General features: G+C 36.6%; 1 protein-coding gene across 1 annotated transcript in view; it reads right to left on the reverse strand.

Moving 5' to 3' along the window:
* Window positions 1–24,227, reverse strand: part of LOC148532140 (cadherin-10-like) — a 497,062-nt gene that overhangs the window by 108,754 nt on the left and 364,081 nt on the right. Inside the window, exon 7 of the mRNA XM_088468269.1 lies at window positions 928–1,181. Within this exon, the coding sequence (XP_088324395.1) occupies window positions 928–1,181 (254 nt within the window). The remainder of the gene's footprint in view (window positions 1–927; window positions 1,182–24,227) is intronic.

Raw genomic sequence — 24,227 nt, forward strand, 5'->3', positions numbered from 1 at the left:
TATAATGCTATTTGTACAGGAGAGAGAGGAACAGAGATCAGAGCCTAATACACAGATACATTTACAGCAGACAGTTCTACATGCTTTTTGCTGCAGCTCCCAGGATAATGTCCTACACTAGCACCATAGGAAAATGCATTTATTCTTTCTATGTGAGCATCCACAGTTTACAGCTATTGGACAGTAGAAACATTTCTTTACTGGTGAAAGCCAGGCCAGGATACAAGTGATAGTGCATGTCAGGTAAGAGTGGGCACTGCCATTGAATTACATAACAACTTTTTACAGTTGTAAGTGTACTTCAGGAAAATTTAGAATGTAAATCCATAATTTTGAAGGTTTCATAGCATGATTTTACGTATTATAGTTAGAAACTCTCTTTCTATGTATTATGGTTAGCAACTCTCTGTGAGATAGAAACACACCTTTATTACAAGTGCCATGGAAAAGTTGAGAAAAGGATAGAGAGAAACTCATGTGGAGTAATAAAAACTAGCAGGGGGTGAAAGAGGGACAACAGGCCCAAACAAGTGTGATATTAAATAAGGAAACATATTTTCAAATGCTTGCCCTTTGCTATAAATAAAGCATCACATTTGCATTTTACTAAATCAAATAATATATTGAATCTAAATAAAGTGAAAATATAGTTATATTGGCTTGACTATGAACATTTTGATCACACAATTCCTAGTTAGAGGAGAATATAATGATCTATTGGCATACAGTATATTATATATTAATAGAATAATTATTTGTAATTTCACTACAATATAAAATTTTGCTTTAGAATAACATACAAGTGTTAATACAAAATGAACACTGATCATTATAAAAGCCTGAATTAGCTCGAAAAAATAATTACTGTTCTTTAAAAATTAAGATAACATAAATATTGATATTTGCATAACATAAAATAAATTATACCTGATAGGGCTCGAAATTGTGTCAGGATCTCTTGCCATCACAGTTCCAATTATTGTCCCCAATTCAATATCTTCATGGACCTTAAACATATAGCCAGAGCGAGCAAACATTGGAGGCTCATCAGCATCGTCCACTGAGATTTTCACAGTAGTGGTATCTTTGAAGGGTCCAAGATAGTGAAAATGTGGATCCACATGTGTATTCTCAGCTTCCATTTTTAAAGTGTACAATCTTTTGTTTTCATAATCTAATTTCTGGTTTTGGAGAAAAAAAAAATTTTTAGTTGAGAAATTCACACACAAGTGTACACACAGAGGGCCAGATTCAGAGGTGGATGAATAGTCGATGTTGGACACAAGCAGCCAATGTTGAAAGGTTGCTCACATGCCCACATGCATCCCAATGGTTACCACCGGTGGGACACAGAGCGAATTTGGATGCAGAGAGGAGGAACTAAAGTGGGCATTTGTGGGGGGTAAAAGTGGGGTGGCTGGGCAGATGCGGGAGAAGTGTGTTGCGACTGATGGTGCAACTTCAAAGTGGCATATTAGTGCCAGAGCCAGTGGATGTCTCTGTATTAATTCCAACTGCAGTATAAACATAAAGATGTTCTGCATAAAAAGTCACAGTCACAGAATCATTAGTGTCCACCTCTGAATAAGGCCTTAATTCTTTCTCTCTTTCTTTCTTTTTCTTTGTTTTTCTTTCTCTTTCATTCTCTCTTTCTTTCTCTCTTTCTTTCTTTGTTTCTCTCTTTCTTTTCTCTCTTTCTTTCTTTGTTTCTCTCTTTCATTCTCTCTTTCTTTCTCTCTTTCTTTCTTTGTTTCTCTCTTTCTTTTCCACAAATGTACTTCCTACCACAGTTGTTAATGTAGTTAGTTGTTTTGTGATATATCAATCATATGTGTTTATGAAGTTTATGTTTACCAATGAGAAACTGTTGATTACACTGCTACACTGTGATTACATAGCAAATTTACTGATATTGTTGTAATCTTAAGTATATTCATTATAATGTGCTATCATGTGCTGTGCATTTTGTTAAAAAATAAAATATATCAATTTTAATACACTATTTTAATATAAATAAACTATATGTATAAAAATATAACATTTGCTTTACACTCTGCATAGAAATAAATGTCTCTCAAAGTACAGGATATGCAGCTTTTAGAAAATTGGTCTACTTATTCCCCTGCAGTTAAAATAAGAATTGAAGCTTACTTAAGGAATGGCAACACTAGAAGACAGTAGCATGTTAAAGATTATAAAAATGTTTTTATCATCTCACTAATGGACAATCCTGACAGCTCAAGCACAGCATTCCCTTAACAGGACTGAACAGCTCTGTTCATTTAGTTTCTTTCACAATTAGAGCACTAAAGGACTTCTGCTTCTCCAGTGGGTATTAGCCAGAAGGTATATGCTTGCCCATCTACTATGATGTCATTCAGGTGACCTATTACTATTCCTCCAGTGAGCCCTTCTTAAAATAGTCTTTGATCTGTTAATTAACTGCATACACTGTCTCGAAAGGCTAATCTCTGTCTCTACTGACAAATGCAAGGCCACCAATTGATTCTAAAATATTCTACTGCGATGCAAAACAAGCTTGTAAATTAGTATTACCTGACATTTGTTATGTAACTTTTTTAATTAATATGTATTCAACAATATAACAAGAAACATACATAACAATTTGCCACCTTGCAGGGTAGTGATCATATTTAGAATCAATTAGTTACAGAAGGTTAAATACCTACTGTACACCATACTGAGCACAATAAATAGAAAAAGGAAAATTACTAGTATCATTTAGGAACGTATGAGACAAGTTCTGTAAGAAACTACATTCAGATAATAAAAGTTTCAATAAAATTAAACTAAAATGAAAAATATTATTATTATTATTATTATTATTATTATTATTATTATTATTATTATTATTATTATTATTAGTAGTAGTAGTAGTAGTAGTAGTAGTAGTAGTAGTAGTAGTGGTAATAGTAACAGTAGTAGTAGTAGTGGTAGTAGTAGTAGTGGTAATAATAATAATAATAATAATAATAATAATAATAATAATAATAATAATAATAATAATAATAATAATAATAATAATATATATTCCACATTGTGAATAATGGTGTGCTTGCTTGCTGGAATATAGTCACTAACATGATAAATTTTACCATTATATTGGAAAGGCCTTCACTCTAATCTTTCAAATATATGAATGCAAGTACAAAAATGGAACTGTAATAATGAAAAGATATAATGGTGTACAACATATAAAAGTGACTAGAACTCGATGAAAATTTGATCAATAAGCAGAAATTGAATGGAACCATGTTGAACATCTGCAAGCAGACAATAATTCACCTCCCAACAATTTGAAACATAAAAGAAGAAATGCACTGCTAATTATTTAAGCCTTTGTAAGCCAAAATATGCCTCTTAGAGAAAATATACATTGCTGCACAAAAAGTAATGTAAAGCAGGCTTAGTAGTAATAAATGTTGTATCTTAAAGTACAGTACAACATTGAGAATTTTGTATTAACCCAGTAAAATGTATTCCTTACCAAAATCAATATTAAGCTCTTGTAACTAATTAAAGACACACACACACACACACACACCCATTGTGCGCTACAAAATACTATTTAGTTATGTCACATGTGCACCTAGTTTTCTGGCGAGATTTGCTAAGTAATATGGAGGCAATTGTAATGTAGTAGACATTAAAATATGCCAATTTTTGTGGAATGAGGAATCTAAGAGGAATGATGGTGTCTCGTGGAAGTGTTCATGGTTTAAAAAGAATAAACAGTACATCAAAGCCCAATCTAATTGCATTGTAGGAGTTTAGAATTAATTTGGTTTCCTAAAGAAATTCAGCTCAATTTAACCTCATGTATCATCACAGTGAATTTACTTTAGGATTGTCTTTATTCTATGTGTTACTTTTGTTTTTGAAGCTATTTATTATATTAGTGGAAATGAATCTAAATATGTTTTCCTACAGTGTTGCAAATGGCCAGTGCAAAATGCATGCCATTATTAGCATATAGGTTGGTGATCCAGTCAAAATCGCAACAGTCGTAATTCTGGGGCTTAGAACTCCGGTGCTTAGAATTCCGGTGCTAGAATCCCAACACCTGTCTGAATCCTGGTGCCAGCATCCAGACTGCAGGCATCATGATGGTAAGTTACGGGGTTAGGGGGAGGGTAAGGATTAGAGGTAGGCACTAGGGGGAGGGTTAGAATTAGGCACTAAGGGGGTAGGGTTAAGGTTTAGGGTGCAGGGATGGGGAGGTTTGGTTTAGGCACTGGGGAGCACCAGCATCCCAGACATAACCCTATATATAGGACCTAATAAACAGAACATTAAATGCTGTTGAGAATTTAAAAACAAATTACAAATCTTTGCAATTTCAATATTCACATCTTGCAAAAAAAATATTTTTTACCTTCAGTGTAAAATAAGTTGTAGTCATGCACTTAACTCAACAATTCATTCAAATCAGTGTGTTCCAGCTTTGTCATCCCTACAGATACCGCAATATATACTGTATATATATATATATATATATATATGTGAAGTTTGGAAAGAACATGCGCCTGATAGTGTAGTAGTTATAAAGAAAAAATGCATGTGCTCAAATACAAATGTGCGTACCAGATGATAAAACTTTCAAGCTAATCTGTAGTTATTTTACTGGGACTACATGTGGTGGGATAGTCCTGGTACTCCAAAATATCCAGAAACTTGAATAGGAGGGGACTCAAACAGAGCCAGATGAAACACATATATAGTGTAGTATTTTCTTTAAGAAGCAATAGTGTAATTAATATATAATGCGCTATTGGTTCTTAAACAAAATACTACACTATATATGTGTTTTATCTGGCTCTGTTTGAGCTCTCTAAACAGCTCTGCTGTTTAACCTCAGTAACTGATGCAAAATGCATTCTCTTGAGTACATATTTGAATTTAGGGAAATTAAAAAAGTCACAGGGTGCTAGGTCTGGTGAATAAGTAAGGTGTTCCAGCACTACAATCTGTTTCTCGGTGAAAAAAACACTTCACAAAGAAAGCTGTGTGGGCTGGTGTGTTGTCCTTATGGAGGTTGATACCATTTTTCCACAAATCTGGCCTCTTTCTTCTGATTCTTTCCCACAATATTGCTAGAACATTTGAGTAGTAATGTTGATTCACTATTGTGCCTTCTGATACCCAGTTTTCCAAAATACTGTAGCAGCCTGATATAAAAGAATACAATATCACATGGCTTTGAATTTGGATTTTCTTCAATGTGCTTTCATCATTCTTAGTGATGATGGTGTTTTCCAGTCCATAGACTGGCATTTTGTCTCAGGATTGTACTAGAAGATCCATGTTTCATCACAGGTAATAACTTAATCTAAAAAATGTGAATCCATTTGAATTTGTTCCAAAATGTCTGAACAAATTTGCTTTCGATTATTTTCTGCTCAGAAGTAAGAAACCTTGGATACATTTTAGAAAAAAGTTTTGCAAGTTAAAATCTTGTCTAACAGTTTCTTTGTCAATGAATACCATTTCTGCTATCATTTGGATGCTGAGGCAACAGTCTATTAGAACAGTTTTCTAATTTTTTCCACATTTTCATTTGTTTTTTATGTGCAAGGCATTCTGGGATGTTCATAAGCTTTGAAATACTCACAACCATCACTAAATATTTGTGCCACTCAAACACACAAACACGTGAAAAACAATTTGCCCCGTAAGCCTCGGTTAGCATACTGTAAGATTCGGTGGGTGTTTTGTTCAATTTAACAAAAAACATTTATGCTCTTCTTTTGAACTAAGCATTTTTATGATGCACGGGAAAAACACAACTTCTTCAAATGATGTGTGACAGAAAACTATCTGTGCAAGAGGGGTGAAATTTGCAAAACCGATTTGGGATAATGCAAGGTCAATATTCCCCCATCCTTTCCACACCATATATATATATATATATATATATATATATATATATATATATATATATATAAATCCAAGCTGGAATCTGGCACACAATACAAATAAAAGTATCTTACCCCATTGCCTTACGACCCAAATGAACAACAAGTGTGCAACATGTACACAGTGAACTCGGCGGCACTAAGGGAATTTGTTATAAATGACAATAGACACCACCAGATTCAGTCAAGTCGACGTATCAATGCATGAAGCATATTCATCAGGACACAACAGCATACAAAAAACACTCACCTTAAATAAGTGCTCCCCATCACCAACAGTTCCATGTGCTCCTTGTCCGCTTCCGGCTTGAGACACGCAGGAGAAGCACACAATGATGACATCACCAGAAAGTGAGAGATTGGCAGCACGGATCGATGATCGGTGCATAGCCATTCTCTCCTTGAAGTGGCGATCTGTCTTACCGACATAATACTTGCCACAAGGGCAGATCAGCACATACACCACAAATCTGCTTGTGCAGCTAACACGGTGGCAAATCCTAAAAGGCTTGGCAGAATATGGATGTTTAATGGTGTCACCAGTGAGCATGTACCCACAGGTGACACAGCCCACACATTTAAAATAGCCATTCTTAAGCAGTCCCAGCACATTTTTTGAAACAGGTTTACCCAAAGCTGACACATCTGTGTGGACAATCATGTCACGGATACTTTTTCCATGTGAATAGCACGACATTATGCGCTTATCATGTAAAACCTGTAGTTCTTTATCACTACTTACTATCGGGCAGTATTGCTTATCATACTCAACATTTTATCATGCATATCAGCATCATTATTACAAATTCTGCGAATATGCAGAAGTTGAGAAAATGGCAACCCCTTATGAACTGCTGTAGGATGAAAACTCTGTGGTGAAAGCAACATATTACGGTCAGTCGGTTTAACAAAATGAAATGTCTGGATTTTATGATCAACAATGCTAATAATCACATCTAGGAAGTCGATGCTAACATCTTCTATTCTGTATGACAACTGAACAGGGCCCTGTTCTAAGTTATGGTTGTTAAGTATAGAGCAAATTGCCTCCTTAGTACCAACCCACAGTTACAGCACATTGTCTATATATCTGGTATAGTATAAGATATTAGCCAAAGTAGTACCATCATTAAAAAATAAATCCTCCTCTATGCTAAACATAAACGCATTAGCATAAGAGGGGGCTACTGACGACCCCATGGCACAGCCAGAGGTTTGCAAATAATGCCGCCCATCGTACAAAAAGAAATTTCTATTCAATACTAGCTCAAGTAATTCACAGAAAAAAACGATATTCGGTCCAGTATAGTATTGGTTACCAGAAATCAATTTTCTAGTTGCTTGAATCCCCAAGTTGTGAGGGATACAAGTGTACAAGAATTGATGTCAATGCAACAGAGCAAACAATGTTCTGGAAGGTCACCTAATTTATCTAAAGCAATCAGTAAAGCAGTAGTGTGTTTCAAAAAGGCCCCCTTAGCCTGCACATATGGATGCAAATAATGGTCGAGAAATATTGAAATTGGTTGAAACAGTGATCCACGAGCAGAAATGATTGGTCTGCCCGGGGGACACTGCAAGCTTTTGTGCACCTTTGGCAAGGTGTAAAGTAAAGATTTAATAGGGAATTCTGTCATCAGACAACTTTTAATTTGCGGTGATATAATATTGGCATCACATGCCCTTTATAGCACAGAATCAAGTTCCCTTTTGAACATGGTATTAGGATCTGAAGCAAGTAACTTATATGTATCAACAGCAGAAAGCTGGCGACAAATCTCTGCCTTATAATCACTTAAGTCTTGCACAACAATAGAGCCGCCTTTATCAGTGGCTCTGATGACAGTATCTTGTCTAGAGCCAAATGACTTAAGGGCAGCAAATTCACCAGACAACATATTAGGAAAGCTCTTGCTGTTATGAGTATCCGCATTATCGATTTCAGCATCAAGCATCTATACAAAAGACTTGATAGAAACATTCTTGGAATGGGGTTCAAAACAAGATCAAGATTTCAATGCTTTCAATTTCTCAGGTATAAGATCAACAACAGGTTCAGTTGGATGTAGTGCAAAATGTTCTTTAAATTTTAACAATCTCTGTAATTTGAACACTTCAGTTTTCCACAGAAATGGATCAAATTTTGTGGTAGGGATAAAGTTAAGACCCTTATGCAGCGCACTTAATTCATCATGAGTCAAGGTAGAAGATGAGAGATTAAAGACTACTTCTTCAGCAATGGGGGTTTTTTCTGCCAGTCTTTCCATTTTCCATTGTCCGCCTCTGCGGGTGTATTGACATTTAGTGTACTGTGCTGGGCTCTGGTATGCATCCCTCAAGGGAGATGTTTATACTTATTGCCCCTGCGTGACTTGTTGTCAGACTCACTTACTGAAGTGCCAGAATCATTAGAAGAATCAAAATGAAATTTTTGATGATAATTCCTTCTAGTAAATTTGCGAGAAGGGTCATACTGAGTGCCACCTGTGAGCCAACAATAGACATTATGGGTTTCATAATCCTGGGTCACTTTCACAAATTTGTTGCATTTGAATTTAATTAATTCAGCACGATATGTCTCTACTTGCTCAGTGAGTTTACTAAGTCAATCACACGTTTTATCATCAGCCAAGTTATTTTATTGCGTACTTCAAAGGTGGAAATTTTTTCTTTGGTTACATTCAGCTCCCTGGTTGACTCCTCAATAACGAGGAGCATCAAATCCAGGGAGCATTTATTCAAGATAGCAACCCAGCATTTGCAGAACTGAATATTGTGTCTGCCTAGTGTGGGTATATTGCATATCCTGAAACCACATGGTATTAACTTATCTGTGAAGTATTCAGAAAAAGTCACTCCATGATAGTAAAAATCAACTTCTTTCTTTTTTAATTTCAGCAAGTCAAGAAATAAATCAGCTGCAGATATGTCATACATTTTGTGAAATACTTTATCTTTATAAACAGAGGCTTCCAAATCAGAGAGGCTAAGAGTGTCATGTTTATCCAATGACACAAGGCTGTTAGCATCAGACACAGTATTAGATGGAACCACAGCCATGGTATATAGCCAGACAAGTCAAGCACACAAGAACAAAGTTAAAAGGAGCTGATAAAATGAATCATTTCAAGGTGCCTTGATACGAAAATGTGTGGATTGAAGGAGCAAGCCACAGCACATATAAATCTAAGCTGGAATCTGGCACTCAATATAAATAAAAGTATCTTACCCCGTTGCCCTCTGACCCATGCTCGTTATTGAGGAGTCAACCAGGGAGCTGAATGTAACCAAAGAAAAAATTTCCACCTTTGAAGTACTCAATAAAAAAAGGCTGATGATAAAACGTGTGATTGGCTTAGTAAACTCACTGAGCAAGTATTTATTATTATTATTATTATTATTATCCTTTATTTATATGGCGCCACAAGGGTTCCGCAGCGCCTTACAAAGTACAAAAACAAATGAGCACACAAGACAACAGTTATTAACAGTACAGACAATGCAGGACAAGCACATGATTTATAAACAATGCTGCATAACACCTAAATAAGCAGCAGGGTGTCAGTAAGCAGTTTTAGGCACCATTGTAAATGAAAGTAAAAGTAAGGCAAGAAGAAGCACGTGAGGAAAGAGGGCCCTGCTCGTGAGAGCTTACATTCTGAGGGGAGGGTCAGACAAACAGGGGTGACACAGATGGGCTAGATAGTGAGGAAGGAGCATAGAGTAGTGGGTTAGGATGAGCGCTGGAAAGCATTGAGGAAGAAATGGGTCTTGAGGGCCCAGTTGAAGATTAAAAGCCAGGAAGCCAAGTGATGGAGGAATTTTGCAGGAGCAGTGGTGTCAGAGGGGTAAACCCAGGGTTTGGTGATGGCAAGGAGAATCAAGGCATTACAGATGAAGTGCTCATGAACAGGGACCAGTTTATTATAGACAAAACTGGCTTTCCAGAAGGAACAGGAGAGAGGGATAGAGTTAAGAGGCGAGAGGAGAATGAGATTATTAGGGTTGATGTAGTGTGGAGGTGATATTGATCTAGAGAAGGGGGATAAGGAGTGTGGGGTTATGTTGCTGGCTTCTGAATGAGGAAGGGTGACAGCAGGTGATGGGTAAGGTGGAGGTTTAGTGTGGTGTGGGGGGGAGAAGGATAAGTATCTTGGAGAAAAGAGAGGGTGCAGGGTTTAGTGGTGGTGCAGCAGGACCATGGTGGAAGAGTAGTGAATAATACTGGAGTTGTGGGAGATGCAGTTGAGAGACTAATATGTGATGAAGAGAGACAGAGGAGGGGGAGAATGTAGAGGGGACTATGGATGGAGAAAAGAGGTGAAAACTGGTGGTAGAGGAGAAAATAATGTAGCAGCTGAGTGAGGGAGGAGTAGAAGAAAAGAGACATCGTGTAGATGAGGCAGTCGGGGGGGGGAGTCAGTAGTAGTAATGAGTGTGAGATGAGGGAGCAGTACAGGTCAAAGGTCAAAGTCAGATAAAAGGAAGAACAGTGCAGGAAGATGTAAAGGCACAACTACAATAGTATATTATAACCAAAAAAAGAGTTTAGAGCTGCTAAAGTAGCAAGACTTGAGAATTAGTCTAAAGCATGAATATATATATATATATATATATAAAGAAAAAAGGTATACGTGTGAAACAATGGTAGGTACTACAGTGGTATAAAGATAAATTGACAGTGGTATTGGAATGATTTAAACAATGTAGAGAAGAAACGCAATCATACAAGTATTAAATGTTCAGTAAGCAGGTAGTTGCATACAGTGATGAAGCAGGGTGTTGGCAAAAGGTGTGTCCAGGTTATAATGGAAGTAGCAGGGTTTCCAGAAGCTCAGAAGATCCTTTGCTTTTTCAAAGTTATAGAGAGTTCTTTTAAAATGTTGTCCTCCTGTCTTCCTCCTGCTTAACTCCTGACTAACTCTTTAAGTTATGCTGTACATGTAGTCCCACTTAGAAAAAAACCCACTTTGAAATAAACCTAGAAGCCTTGTACAAGCCTAAAGCCTTGTAACCTACTGATTATATAGTTAAGCATAACCTGTGTAGTCACTGATTACACCCACCCTCAATACCCTCACCAACACCAGAAACAAGTCATAAAATTCTAATACAAACAAGCAAGGCCAAAACAGCATCCCATGAAGCTAGGAGATAAGATCTGACTAGATATTTACATTTAAAGTTACTCTGGATTTTACAGATATTAAAGACAGTATACCTAGCAAATGAGAAATCCAAACAGCATTGGTTTTTCTATAATAGATGCCTGGTGCAAATATATGATTACCTAGCAAATGAGAATTCCAAACAGCATTGGTTTTTCTATAATAGATGCCTGGTGCAAATATATGATTACCTAGCAAATGAGAATTCCAAACAGCATTGGTTTTTCTATAATAGATGCCTGGTGCAAATATATGATTACCTAGCAAATGAGAATTCCAAACAGCATTGGTTTTTCTATAATAGATGCCTGGTGCAAATATATGATTACCTAGCAAATGAGAATTCCAAACAGCATTGTTTTTTCTATAATAGATGCCTGGTGCAAATATATGATTACCTAGCAAATGAGAATTCCAAACAGCATTGGTTTTTCTATAATAGATGCCTGGTGCAAATATATGATTACCTAGCAAATGAGAATTCCAAACAGCATTGGTTTTTCTATAATAGATGCCTGGTGCAAATATATGATTACCTGCAATGAAAGAATGGAAAAATCCGTCAAATCATCATCCCTCACTGATCGCAGAGGATATAGCTAGTAAGAACTCCTGACTAACTCTTTAAGTTATGCTGTACATGTAGTCCCACTTAGAAAAAAACCCACTTTGAAATAGAGACATATCGTGCTGAATTAATTAAATTCAAACGTGACAAATTTGTGAAAGTGACCCAGGATTATGAAACCCATAATGTCTATAGTTGGCTCACAGGTGGCACTCAGTATAACCCTGCTCGCAAATTTACAAGAAGGAATCATCATCAAAACTTTTGTTTTGATTCGTCTAATGATTCTGGCACTTCAGCAAGGGAGTCTGACAACAAGTCACGCAGGGGCAATAAGTATAAACATCTCCCTTGAGGGATGCATACCAGAGCCAAGCACACTACACTAAACATCAATATACCCGCAGAGGCGGACAATGGAAAAGGTAAAGACCGGCAGAAAAAAACCCAGTTGCCGAAGAAGTAGTCTTTAATCTCTCATCTTCTACCTTGACTCATGGTGAATTAAGTGTGCTGCATAAGGGTCTTAACTTTATCCCTACCACAAAATTTGATCAATTTCTGTGGAAAACTGAAGTGTTCAAATTACAGAGATTGTTAAAATTGAAAGAACATTTTGTGCTACATCCAACTGAACCGGTTGTTGATCTTATACCTGAGAAATTGAAAGCATTGAAATCTTGCTCTTGTTTTGAACCCCATTCCAACAATGCCTCTATCAAGTCTTTTGTATGGATACTTGATGCTGAAGATGATAATGCGGAAACTTGTAGAAGCAAGAGCTTTCCTAATACGTCGTCTAGTGAATTTGCTGCCCTTAAGTCATTTGGCTCTAGACAAGATATTGTCATCAGAGCCGCTGATAAAGGCGGCTCTATTGTTGTGCAAAACTTAAGTGATTATAAGGCAGAGATTTGTCGCCAGCTTTCTGATGTTGATACATATTAGTTACTTGCTTCAGATCCTACTACCATGTTCAAAAGGGAACTTGATTTTGTGCTATAAAGGGCATGTGATGTCAATCTTATATCACCGCAAATTAAAAGTTATCTGATGATGGAATTCCCTATTAAACCTTTACTTTACACATTGCTAAAGGTGCACAAAAGCTTGCAGTGTCCCCCGGGCAGACCGATCATTACTGCCCGTGGATCACTGTTTCAACCTATTTAAATATTTCTCAACCATTATTTGCATCCTTGTGTGCAGGCTAAGGGGGCCTTTTTGAAAGACACTACTGCATTACAGATTGCTCTAGATAAATTAGGTGACCTTCCAGAACATTGTTTGCTCTGTTGCATTGATGTCAACTAGAAAATTGATTTCTGGTAACCAATACTATACTGAACCAGATATCGTTTTTTTCTGTGAATTACTTGAGCTAGTATTGAATAGAAAGTAATTTTTGTACGATGGGTGGCATTATTTGCAAACCTCTCGCTGTGCCATGGGGTCGTCAGTAGCCCCCTCTTACGCTAATGTGTTTATGTTTAGCATAGAGGAGGATTTATTTTTTAATGATGGTACTACTTTGGCTAATATCTTATACTATACCAGATATATAGACAATGAGCTATTACTGTGGGTTGATACTAAGGAGGCACTTTGCTCTATACTTAACAACCATAACTTAGAACAGGGCCCTGTTCAGTTGTCATACAGAATAGAAGATGTTAGTATTGACTTCCTAGATGTGATTATTAGCATTGTTGATCATAAAATCCAGACATCTCTTTTTGTTAAACCGACTGACCGTAATATGTTGCTTTCACCACAGAGTTTTCATCCTACAGCAGTTCATAAGGGGTTGCCATTTTCTCAACTTAGGCGTATTCGCAGAATTTGTAATAATGATGTTGATATCCATGAGAAAATGTTGAGTATGATCAACAAATTTGTTGACAAAGAGTATAAATTGAATTCACTGGTTAGCATTAAAGAAAAAGTTCTCTCTATTCCACGTTCACATACTCTGATGCCAAAAAAGACAAAAAATCTTGCCAATAAAATCATTTGGCCTACTTGATTTAGCACGGCCAGTTTCAAAGCTCGTGGAGCCATTAAGCAATACTGGCCAATAGTAAGTAGTGATAAAGATCTACAGGTTTTACATGATAAGCGCATAATTTCGTGCTATTCACATGGAAAAAGTATCTGTGACATGATTGTCCACACAGATGTGTCAGCTTTGGGTAAACTTGTTTCAAAACATGTGCTGGGACCGCTTAAGAATGGCTGTTTTAAATGTGCGGGCTGTGTCACCTGTGGGTACATGCTCACTGGTGACACCATTAAATATTCATATTCTGCCAAGCCTTTTAGGATTCACCACCGGGTTAGCTGCACGAGCAGATTTGTGGTGTATGTGCTGATCTGCCCATGTGGCAAATATTATGTCGGTAAGATGGATCGCCACTTCAAGGAAAGAATGGCTATGCACTGATCATCGATATGTGCTGCCATTCTCTCTGGAACTGGGGATCAACTAGTGGCCAAACATTTTGCCCTTGTTGGTCATTCATTGACTTCAATGCGACACATGATTATTGATCATGTGCCGCCGCCAATGAGAGGTGGTAATAGATCAAGGACTCTCCTGCAAAGGGTGGCTAAGTGGATTTTCCTGCTTGATAGTTTGACCCCAAGGGGTTTGAATGAAACTAACAGTTTTCAGTGTTTTCTGTAAGTGACTATAGTCACGGTAATGTAATAGTCTTATTGCTCTTTCAGTGATGTTTATCTGATCTCGCTCTATAGCATTTAAGTAATTTATGTAATTATTGTGCTATTTTTATGCAGTATATGACACAATGGTTGCTGTGAGCTACAACATTGTTGTTGTCTATTCTTATTGTATTATGACTATGTGTTTATAGCTGTTGTCTTGGTGATGGGCACACTTTCTGGTGATGTCATCATTGAGTGCTTTTTCTGCATGTCTCGAGCCAGAAGCGGACAGGAAACACATGGAACGGTTGGTGATGGGGAGCACTTATTTAAGGTGAGTGTTTTTTGTATGCAGTTGTGTCCTGATGAAAATGCTTCATGCATTGAAAAGTCGACTTGACTCAACCTTTGGTGTCTGTTGTCATTTATTATAAATTCCCTGAGTGCCGCCGAGTTCACTGTGTATATATATATATATATATATATGTGGGTTTGGTATGAAATACAGATGGCTCAATCCTGACAGCGGCAACACGATGACTGGAGATCATGACAGTGGTGTAAAGTACCCTAACCCTCCCGCTCTCCCCCTAACCCTCCTTTAGTGGCACCTAACCCTAACCTCCCCCTCCAAGTGGCTAACCATAACCTACCCCCAGTAATGCCTAACCCTAAGCCCCCCTTCATGCACCCTAAACCTTACCCTTCCAGGGGTTCTACCCTAACCTCCCCCAGGGGTGTCTAACCTTAACCCCCCCTCCCTGTAGCCTAACCCTAACCCTCCCTAGGGGATGCCTACCCATAATTTTGGGGGTTTCTAAACCTAACCCTCCTATCCCCGGGGACAGTGATACTTATCTGGCATCTGGTAGTTCGGGATTATGGCAGTCGGGATGCAGGCGCTGCTATCCTGATCTCAATCGGGACAGTGGCATCGGCATTTTGCCTGCAGTCTGGATTCCAGCATCGGTATATCATCGGCTGGGATCCCATCTGCCGGCTTTTTAACTACATACTATATATATATATATATATATATATATATAATATAAATATATACTGGGGGTAAAATAAGTATTGACAACATCAACTTTTCTCAGTAAAAATATTGGTAATGCGGCTATTGTAATGATATTTTCACCAAATGTCATCATCAAACCATGCAATCCACACATGCAAAGAAATCAAACCGTAGATGTCCATAAATTAAGTTATGTGTAATAATGTGAATTGACACAGGGAAAAAGTATTGAATACGCTTACTGAAATATATTTAACACTTCAAACAAAAACCTTTGTTGGTAATGACAGCTTCAAGACACCTTATGTATGGAGAAGCTAGTCGCATGTATTGCTCAGGTGTGATTTTGGTCCATTCTTCCACACGAAGGTGCCATGGGCCCTTCTAAGAACTCTGATCTTCAGTTCTTTCCATAGATATTTAATTGTATTAAAGTCAGGTGATTGGCTGGGCCATTCTAGCAGCTTTATTTTCACTCTTTGAAACCTATTGAGAGTGTCCTTGGCTGTGTGTTTGGGATCATTGTCTTGCTGAAATGTCCACCCTCATTTCATTTTCAGCATCCTGGTAGATGGCAGCAGATTTTTATCAAGAATGTCTTTGTACATTTTTCCATTCATCTTTCCTTCAACTATATGAAGTATGCCAGCCCCACACAATGTTGTGCTCACCTCCAAACTTCACTGTTGGTATGGTGTTTTTGGGGTGATGTGCAGTGCCATTTCTCCTCCAAACAAGGTGTGTGTTATGGCACCCAAACAGTTAAATTTTGGTCTCATCTGACCAAACTATATTCTCCCAGTATTTCACAGGATTGTCCAAATGTTGCGCAGCAAACCTTAAATGACCATCAACATGCTATTTCTTCAGCAATGGAGTCTTGCATGGTGAGCGTGCATACAGGCCATAGCAGTTGAGTGCATTACTTATTGTTTTCTTTGAAATTATTGTACCTGCTAATTCCAGGTCATTCTGGCTCTTGGACAACTCTTCTGATAATTATTTTCACTCCTCTTTCAGAAATCTTGCGAGGACCACCTGGTTGTAGACGGTGTATGGTGAAATTTTCTTCTTTCAACTTCTGGATTATGTCCTCAACAGTGCTCACTGGAACAGTCAGAAATTTAGAAAACCCTCTTTAACAATGCCATCAGTATGTTTTGCAACAATAAGGTTGCAAAAGTATTGAGGGAGATCTTTGCTTTTACCCTTCATGAGATGTTTCGTGTGTGACACCTTGGTAATTATAGGCCATCAGTTGGGACTGAATCAGTTTATATTAATTTGCACTGACAAGGGGCAGGATTGCTTTCTGATTACTGATAGACTTCAGCTGGTGACGTGGCTTTCCATACCTTTTTGCACCTCCCTTGTGTTCAGTTCATTTTCCCTGTATCATTTCAAATTATTACACATACTGTAACTTAATTTATGGACTTCTATGGTTTGATTTCTCAGTATGTGTGGATTGCATGGGTTGTTGCTGATATTTGGTGAAAATTTCATTACAATAGCCCCAATACAAATATATTTACTAAGAAAAATGTTAATGTGTTCATTACTTATTTTACCCGCTGTATATATATATATATATATATATATATATATATATACATATATGAATGCATTGGAGTGAATATAGAGGTTTATTTAACCCTGCAGTAATTGTGTTTATTTGGCGAGTGCCGCTGCCCATTGCATTCATTTTTCTATTTTTTTGTGGAGGGTACCCACACTCAAGCTTTGGATCATGAGTGCCGAGCCCATGCTATGCATACATATATATATATATATATATATATATACATACTGTATATATATATATATGTATATATATATCTGTTAGTGATATTTCTTTATTATGCCTGTTTATCAAATAATATTTGCAGGATATCCCCCCAAACTGCCTGTTTTCAGGGGGTACCCAGATATATTAAAGACCTCATGAATATATCTACTGAGGAAGGCAGGTGATTTGGAGATATAGATTTGTCCTGCTACATCTTTGCCGATCGTGCTACAAACGTGAGCATGCATTGCACCATGTTATTACTCGCAGCAGCATATGCTACAATACGCTATGGCATGCACTGTGATTGCACCATGCAATCCTATGGAGACACAGTGTGAATGCAGTGTGTGTATCTGGTCGTGGGCATATGCAGCAAAGATGTAGCAGGACACATCTCTAGCTGCTGCAATTGCAATTCCCAATTTTTTGTTTGCAAAAGTAACCCCCATAGGTTTACATGTAGCCTAATTAATTGCTAATATACCAACCTTCAGTTGGTTTCAGCCATTTTAGTTTGTGGACTATAGACCACACTTTTTTTTGAGAGGGATCCATAATATCCCTTGCCAGTGCAGTCTGGCTTCTTTGTACACCAATGCACATAAGCGCATGCACAGTAGTGCAGTGGGGGGCCAAAGCAGGAAGTAATATTGTCAATATGTGATCACTTTACTTTATCCTTATCAGTGGGATGTGCTTCTATTGATGCCCCAGTCCTCACAATGAAGAGATGATTAATTGCAGCTATAAGGTATACTTTATATTGGGGGTATCCCAAAATTATTGATAATTATACCCCCGTAAGTGAAACAGGATATTGCACTACTCTCTTTTGATTTATTGCAGATTATTGACAGCATTACTCAGCACACATAGTTTAATCTGCTGTATATTTATACATTGAATTACATACCTAATTACAGTACAAGTGTATACTTCCCTATAACAAGATTAAGCATGATTGCAAGTGCCATTGTACAAAGGGTATACTATAACAAATAATATTCTGACCACATATGAAACTACATTGGGCAAGAAAGCTTTACAGTAGAACTTCTTATTGCTAGGATCCATATACTGATTGTAGAGCTTTGATTGAGAGATTAGCTACATGCACTATGGTCTATATTCGTAACAATCAGCTCAAAGTTCAGGTATCATTTAAAGAATAGGACCAATTCAAATCCATTACACTAACATGATTAAAATATAATCGAAACATGACAGATACAGAGTCAGATATTGTAGTCATTGGCCTTATTTTAAAGCCAATTAGGGGAATCAATTCAAAACAAACACACTAAGGTTGTTTATTCAAGAGTGCTTAGGAGCAATGATGAAAGGAATGTAGGTCAATGATAACAATATCCAAAGAAAGACTTATCTTTGAGAGTCCTCAGAAATGTAACTCCAGGTCCCTGAAGCCGTTTATCAAATTCTGTCATATCCTTTTCCTTAATGTCTATACCCCTGTCACTAGGGAGGATTCAATCAGGTCAGTATGCTATGATAATAATTTTTCTGCTTCCATTCCCCTCCAAAAATTCATACCATTAAATATTTTTACTATGATGGTTGAAGCATCCCATATCAAAGATGGCATTGATAGTAGATTCATGGATCCATTTAGTTGTATATGTAGGGTATAAAATAAGTTTATGAGGTTATGAATTTTTTATTTTCTCCTATAAAAATAAAATCAACTACTTCACTAAAGATTTGCTTTGCTGTTATAAACACAATTCAAATTTACTAGCTAGCTATGCCACTATTTTCAGTCTAATTTTTTATTGCCTAAATATACAGTATGGTCAGTCCAGTATGGAGGTGTGCTTAAAAGATGCTACATGTATACTTTGAGGAAAGTCTATAGATACTTATTTGAGCAGCAGTAGTTCCAAGAGAAGGGATTGGAGGTAGCTATAAAATAGAATGGTCTTACATGGAGGCCTAGAGGTGGTAATCATTGATAGAGTATATGGGGTTGTGTCTCTGTGAGTTTATTGATGTTCCAACTGAGCCAGGTAATGGGTGGGGGAAAGTGACTGCACAGACAATAGTTATACATGTTTTCACATCTCTCCTTTGCTGCATTAATATTGGCAGCATTTATTGACACTGTGGCTAGCAGCTAAGGGAGTCAAGAAGTGGCCATAGCAAGTCTCAAGATTCATCTTAGAATAACTGCCTAGGAGAAGTCTCTTATGCTACAGTAGATCAATGATTGTCCATTTAACATACAGCATGGCAAAAAAATATTGGTGTGATTTAAGTTAACATATTACACATAAATAGCATTAATATTAAGTATATAAAATTATTTCATCAATTCTATTTAACATGTAAGAATATCCCCTACCAACAAAAATGGTGATTATTTAAAACTGTAGAACACAGCTGTATAACATTGACATCATAGAATAGGATCATCATTTAAGGTGATACCTTCAGTGGATGCCAGGACCCATCTACATGCACCACCGTAAACATACTACATAACAATTGCTGTATTGTTTATGTGAATGTTGTCTGTTATAAATTATACTTATAGATAAAAAGTGAAGTGTACTGTTCCCAGATAATACATGTGAGATTGGCCTAGAATATTAACATTTGTGAAGATTACCAGAAAAGGGGAAGTTAACAGTAAGTGTTGGGTGTTGAGTACTAAATTAGGACATCACTCCCAGATTTAGAGTTTATGGGGAAAATTTAAGTACCAGAATTTTAAATAAGGTAAAAAAAATAACTATCCAGAGGTTACAGTGATGCTGACATGGTATATTTAACCCTGGGTTCTAGTTGGTGATCAGAAGGTATAAAGATATAGCCCTTTCTTGTTTATTAAGGAAATAAGTTGTTAATGATATATATATTAGTCTAAGTAGTTTGAAGATTAAATTTACAACAAATTTCATAAGTAAAAACTTACTGATTATACTTTTGTTGTAAAGCAAAGTTATATTGTTAAGTTTACCATTAAACTTATCTTTGAGGGAATTTGTTGCAGAGATCACGTGAAAGAGTTCCAGAAAAAGAAAGAAAACCCTTTGTGTTACATCTGCGGGTTATTCAAGTGATTGTGTATTGTAGTTATATTGAATATTAGTGCATGCTTAATATATTACTAATGGTAGCAAATTGCTAGATAAGGTTTCCCCAAGCATGCCTCAGTAATTCCACTTCACACTGTGTGCTTTTATACAAATATTTTAAAAAGGGAGGTCATAAGACTTTTATCAGTTTTAATTATTTTGTTTGCTTACAGTTTGCTTTTTTTCTATTGAGGATGGAGTGTAGACTTATAACAATCTATTATTATTATTATTATTATTATTATTATTATTATTATTATATATAACATTCTTTCAAAGGACACAAATATCCTCATGAAAAATAACTGGTAACTTATTGCAATATTTGTACTTAGCCTACAGAGGAATAAGGTTGCCTCCTTCTTAAGCTTTACAGTTGGGTGTCAGAGCACCTTGTGGCCAGCTGATGCTGTGTATTTCTAGCAGATTGTTAGGTCCACTTTCAGTGCATTACTAGTGTTCTTCAATTCCCATATACCTGTCCTACATATCAGCTAGAAACAGGAGTTCCTGTTTGGTTAACATTGATGCTTATATACTTGCAATAGATTACTTTTTCCAATAATTACTATGCTGATTGGCTGTGTGGCATCATCGGGACAGTCATTGACAATGTATTAATATTGTTGTGCCACCACATGTCACAAAAATGGCTTAACTATAATAACCTTTAAGCAAACATTCATATTATAATGTAAAGCAAGAGCTGATGTGCACACCTATGACTACATCAAACCATTGACCTACTAGGAAACACTGCAGAGGCATGGAGTGAAAATATGTCCACAAGCAGAATAAAATCAACCCCTCAAAAATCACTTTTTATAAGGCAAAATACATTTGTCATTTTCATGCAGAAAATTATGAATAATATGGAATAAAAATGAATCCATTTGATAATATATCTGGCAAGCAACAACATACATAAAAAGACAATTTCTATAATCTAGGTAATGTTTTATCGCCACAAGTATGGATATGCAATGAAACTTATTAGCAAACATTTTCCAATCTAATTATGTATAATGGACTCTGGCAAAATTATAAACAATTACTCATTTTTATATGGTATAAGTTTGCCCAGACAGGGAGAATAAAATCAGTCTTTTAGGTACATTGTTCTGAGTCTCACTGATTACTAGAAGCATCATGTTTGGGTATAGGAATATGATATTTTTTACTACTAACAAATGCACCAATGGGAATATACAAGGGGGTTAGAAACCATTATCTGACACCATGCACACACAACATAAGGGAGACTCTGAGACTTTTAGTCTAAATGCATTAATGATTGCTAAAGGCACCATGTGGGGAATTTTTTTACTGACTACCAGCAGATCCTGTAGACTTCTCGGGTGTCTTTTTGTTGGATTTTCTGCATATGCAATCTTGGGTGTCTGACAACTGCACCCCAACTAATTTGTATGCTGCCTTACATGTTTGTGTATGGTGAATTGTATTAATATGTTTTGTTTTGCATTTATTGTATTTTAAAGAATACAATTAAAATACAGTATTTCACTATGAGAAGTATTTCTCTCTTCTTTTTTATATACCACACACCTTCATTGGAATACTAGGGGTTTCATTTCCCCTAAGAAAGGCAAAGTGTGGAAGTATATCATACCTTCAAAAGGAGAAATTTTTTGGAAAGTTAATTTTTATGGGGGGAATGAACATTGACTATCCATCTATACCCCACTAGTTGGTGCAAGAACTATACATGTATGTTTTGTGAAACCAGAGCTGTTCACGGCCCTTACATATATAGCATTACATGGTTAAAATGTTTTCAGAAATCAATGTAACATAGTTTAATACTTTTTATAATGTTTTTAATTGGCAAATAAACAAGTTTCAGCTATAAACAGTATTTAGATTACATGTGTCTTACTTTTCAATAACTAACAAATAAGTAATCAATTATAATGTAATGTTGTTTAATATAATCTACTTCTAGATACAGAGGAATCACCCACTGAGGAAAAACAGCAGGAGGAATCTGAGGATGAACCACCAGGGATGTTAACCTCATCTCCATCTGCTGGACCTGCAACTTCTCCATCTGGTTTAGTTCCTATTGGAAATGTAAAAGAAACATAGCAGCTGTTGTCTTTAATCAATCAAACTCTCCAGGAGAAGAATGAGAGGTGCAATTATGAATGGCATAAATAGCCAAACTGTTGGATGTCAAAGCACTGGTGGCCGTTCTCAAATGGTTGAACACAGTGGCCAGAGGGCTTTGCTTTTCTTCTGGATGTGATGAGTATGTAACACCTGCATTGGCTTCTGCAGTGCATGGGTCACACATAGCTAGGTGTAGAGGGCTACATTTAACATTCTTCCTAAAAAATAGAGGTAAAGAAATAAACAAAAGTAAATTTTTAATTTCAATTGAAAATAATTATTTTAGGTCTGTTGGTTTTTATCAATAACTCCTACATATGTAATACTGTACAGTGTTGGCCACAAGTTTTGAGAATGACACAAGTATTGGTTTTCACAAAATTTGCTGCTTCAGTGTTTTTAGTCCTTGTTTTCAGATGTTACTATGGTATACTGAAGTAAAATTACAAGTATTTCATAAGTGTCAAAGGCATTTATTGACAATTACATTAAGTTTATGCAAAGAGTCAATATTTGCAGTGTTGACCCTTTTTTTCAAGACCTCTGCAATTTGCCATGGCATGCTGTCAATCAAATTCTTGGCAACATACTGACTGATGGCCACCCATTCTTGCCTAAAAAAGGCAACCCCACACAAGAATGGTCTCAGGATGCTGTACTGTTGGCATGACACAGGACAAATACTTTTGGAGGATGGACTGGTGTCAAGAAGGACAGGTAAGAAGCCACTTCTATTAAGGAAAAACATCAGAGACAAACTGATATTCTGTAAAAGGTACAGGGATTGGAGTGCTGAGGACTGGGTAAAGTTATTTTTTTCTGATTAATCCCCTTTCAGAGTGTTTGGGGCATATGGAAAAAAGCTTATCTGGAGAAGGAAAGGTGACCACTATCATCAGTCCTGTGTCATGCAAATAGTAAAGCATCCTCAGACCATTAATGTGTGGGGTTGGTTCTCAGCCAAGGGAGTGGGCTCACTCACAATGTTGCCTAAGAACACAGCCATGAATAAAGAATGGTACCAAAACAACTTCCAAGAGTAACTTTTCCCAACCATCCATGAGCAGTTTGGTGATGAACAATGCCTTTTCCAGCATGATGGAGCACCTTGCCATAAGTCAAAAGTGATAACTAAGTGGCTTGGGGAACAAAAACATCAAAACTTTGGGTCCATGGCCAGGAAACTCCCCAGACCTTAATCCCATTGAGCTTGTGGTAAATCTTTAAGAGGCGGGTGGACAAACAAAAACCAACAAATTTTGACAAACTCCAAGCATTGATTAGGCAATAATAGGTAGCCATCAGTCAGTATATGGTCCAGAAGTTGATTGACAGCATGCCAAGACGAATTGTAGAGGTCTTGAAAAAGATGGGTCAACACTGCAAATATTGACTCTTTGAATAAACTTAAAGTAATTGTCAATAAAAGCCTTTGACACTTATGAAATGTTAGTAATTTTACTGTAGTATACCATAGTATCATCTGACAAAAAGGTCTAAAAACAATGAAGCAGCAAACTTTGTGAAAACCAATACGGTATTTACATCGGAGTCAATTATGTTATCAGTAAAGATCCAATTGATTGATTGATTACAAAGATATTATATTTTTTGTCAAGTTAAGAAAACATTATCAGGTTTAGGTAATCAATTATTAAATGGTTTAGATATAATAAAAATGGCAAAACATTTAAAATGTATATTTATCTTTCACCTACCATTGAATAACATCATCTTAAAACTTCTGCTTTTCTTGTATGGGGGAAGGTTCCAAATCATGGTTTTCTTTTTCATCCACAACAACCTGCCCCTCCTCCTTTAAAGGTACTCAATATTCAATGTTAATGTTA

This window comes from Taudactylus pleione, unplaced genomic scaffold (assembly GCF_031769625.1).
Source record: "Taudactylus pleione unplaced genomic scaffold, aTauple2 ptg000083l, whole genome shotgun sequence".
Classification (NCBI taxonomy): domain Eukaryota; kingdom Metazoa; phylum Chordata; class Amphibia; order Anura; family Myobatrachidae; genus Taudactylus; species Taudactylus pleione.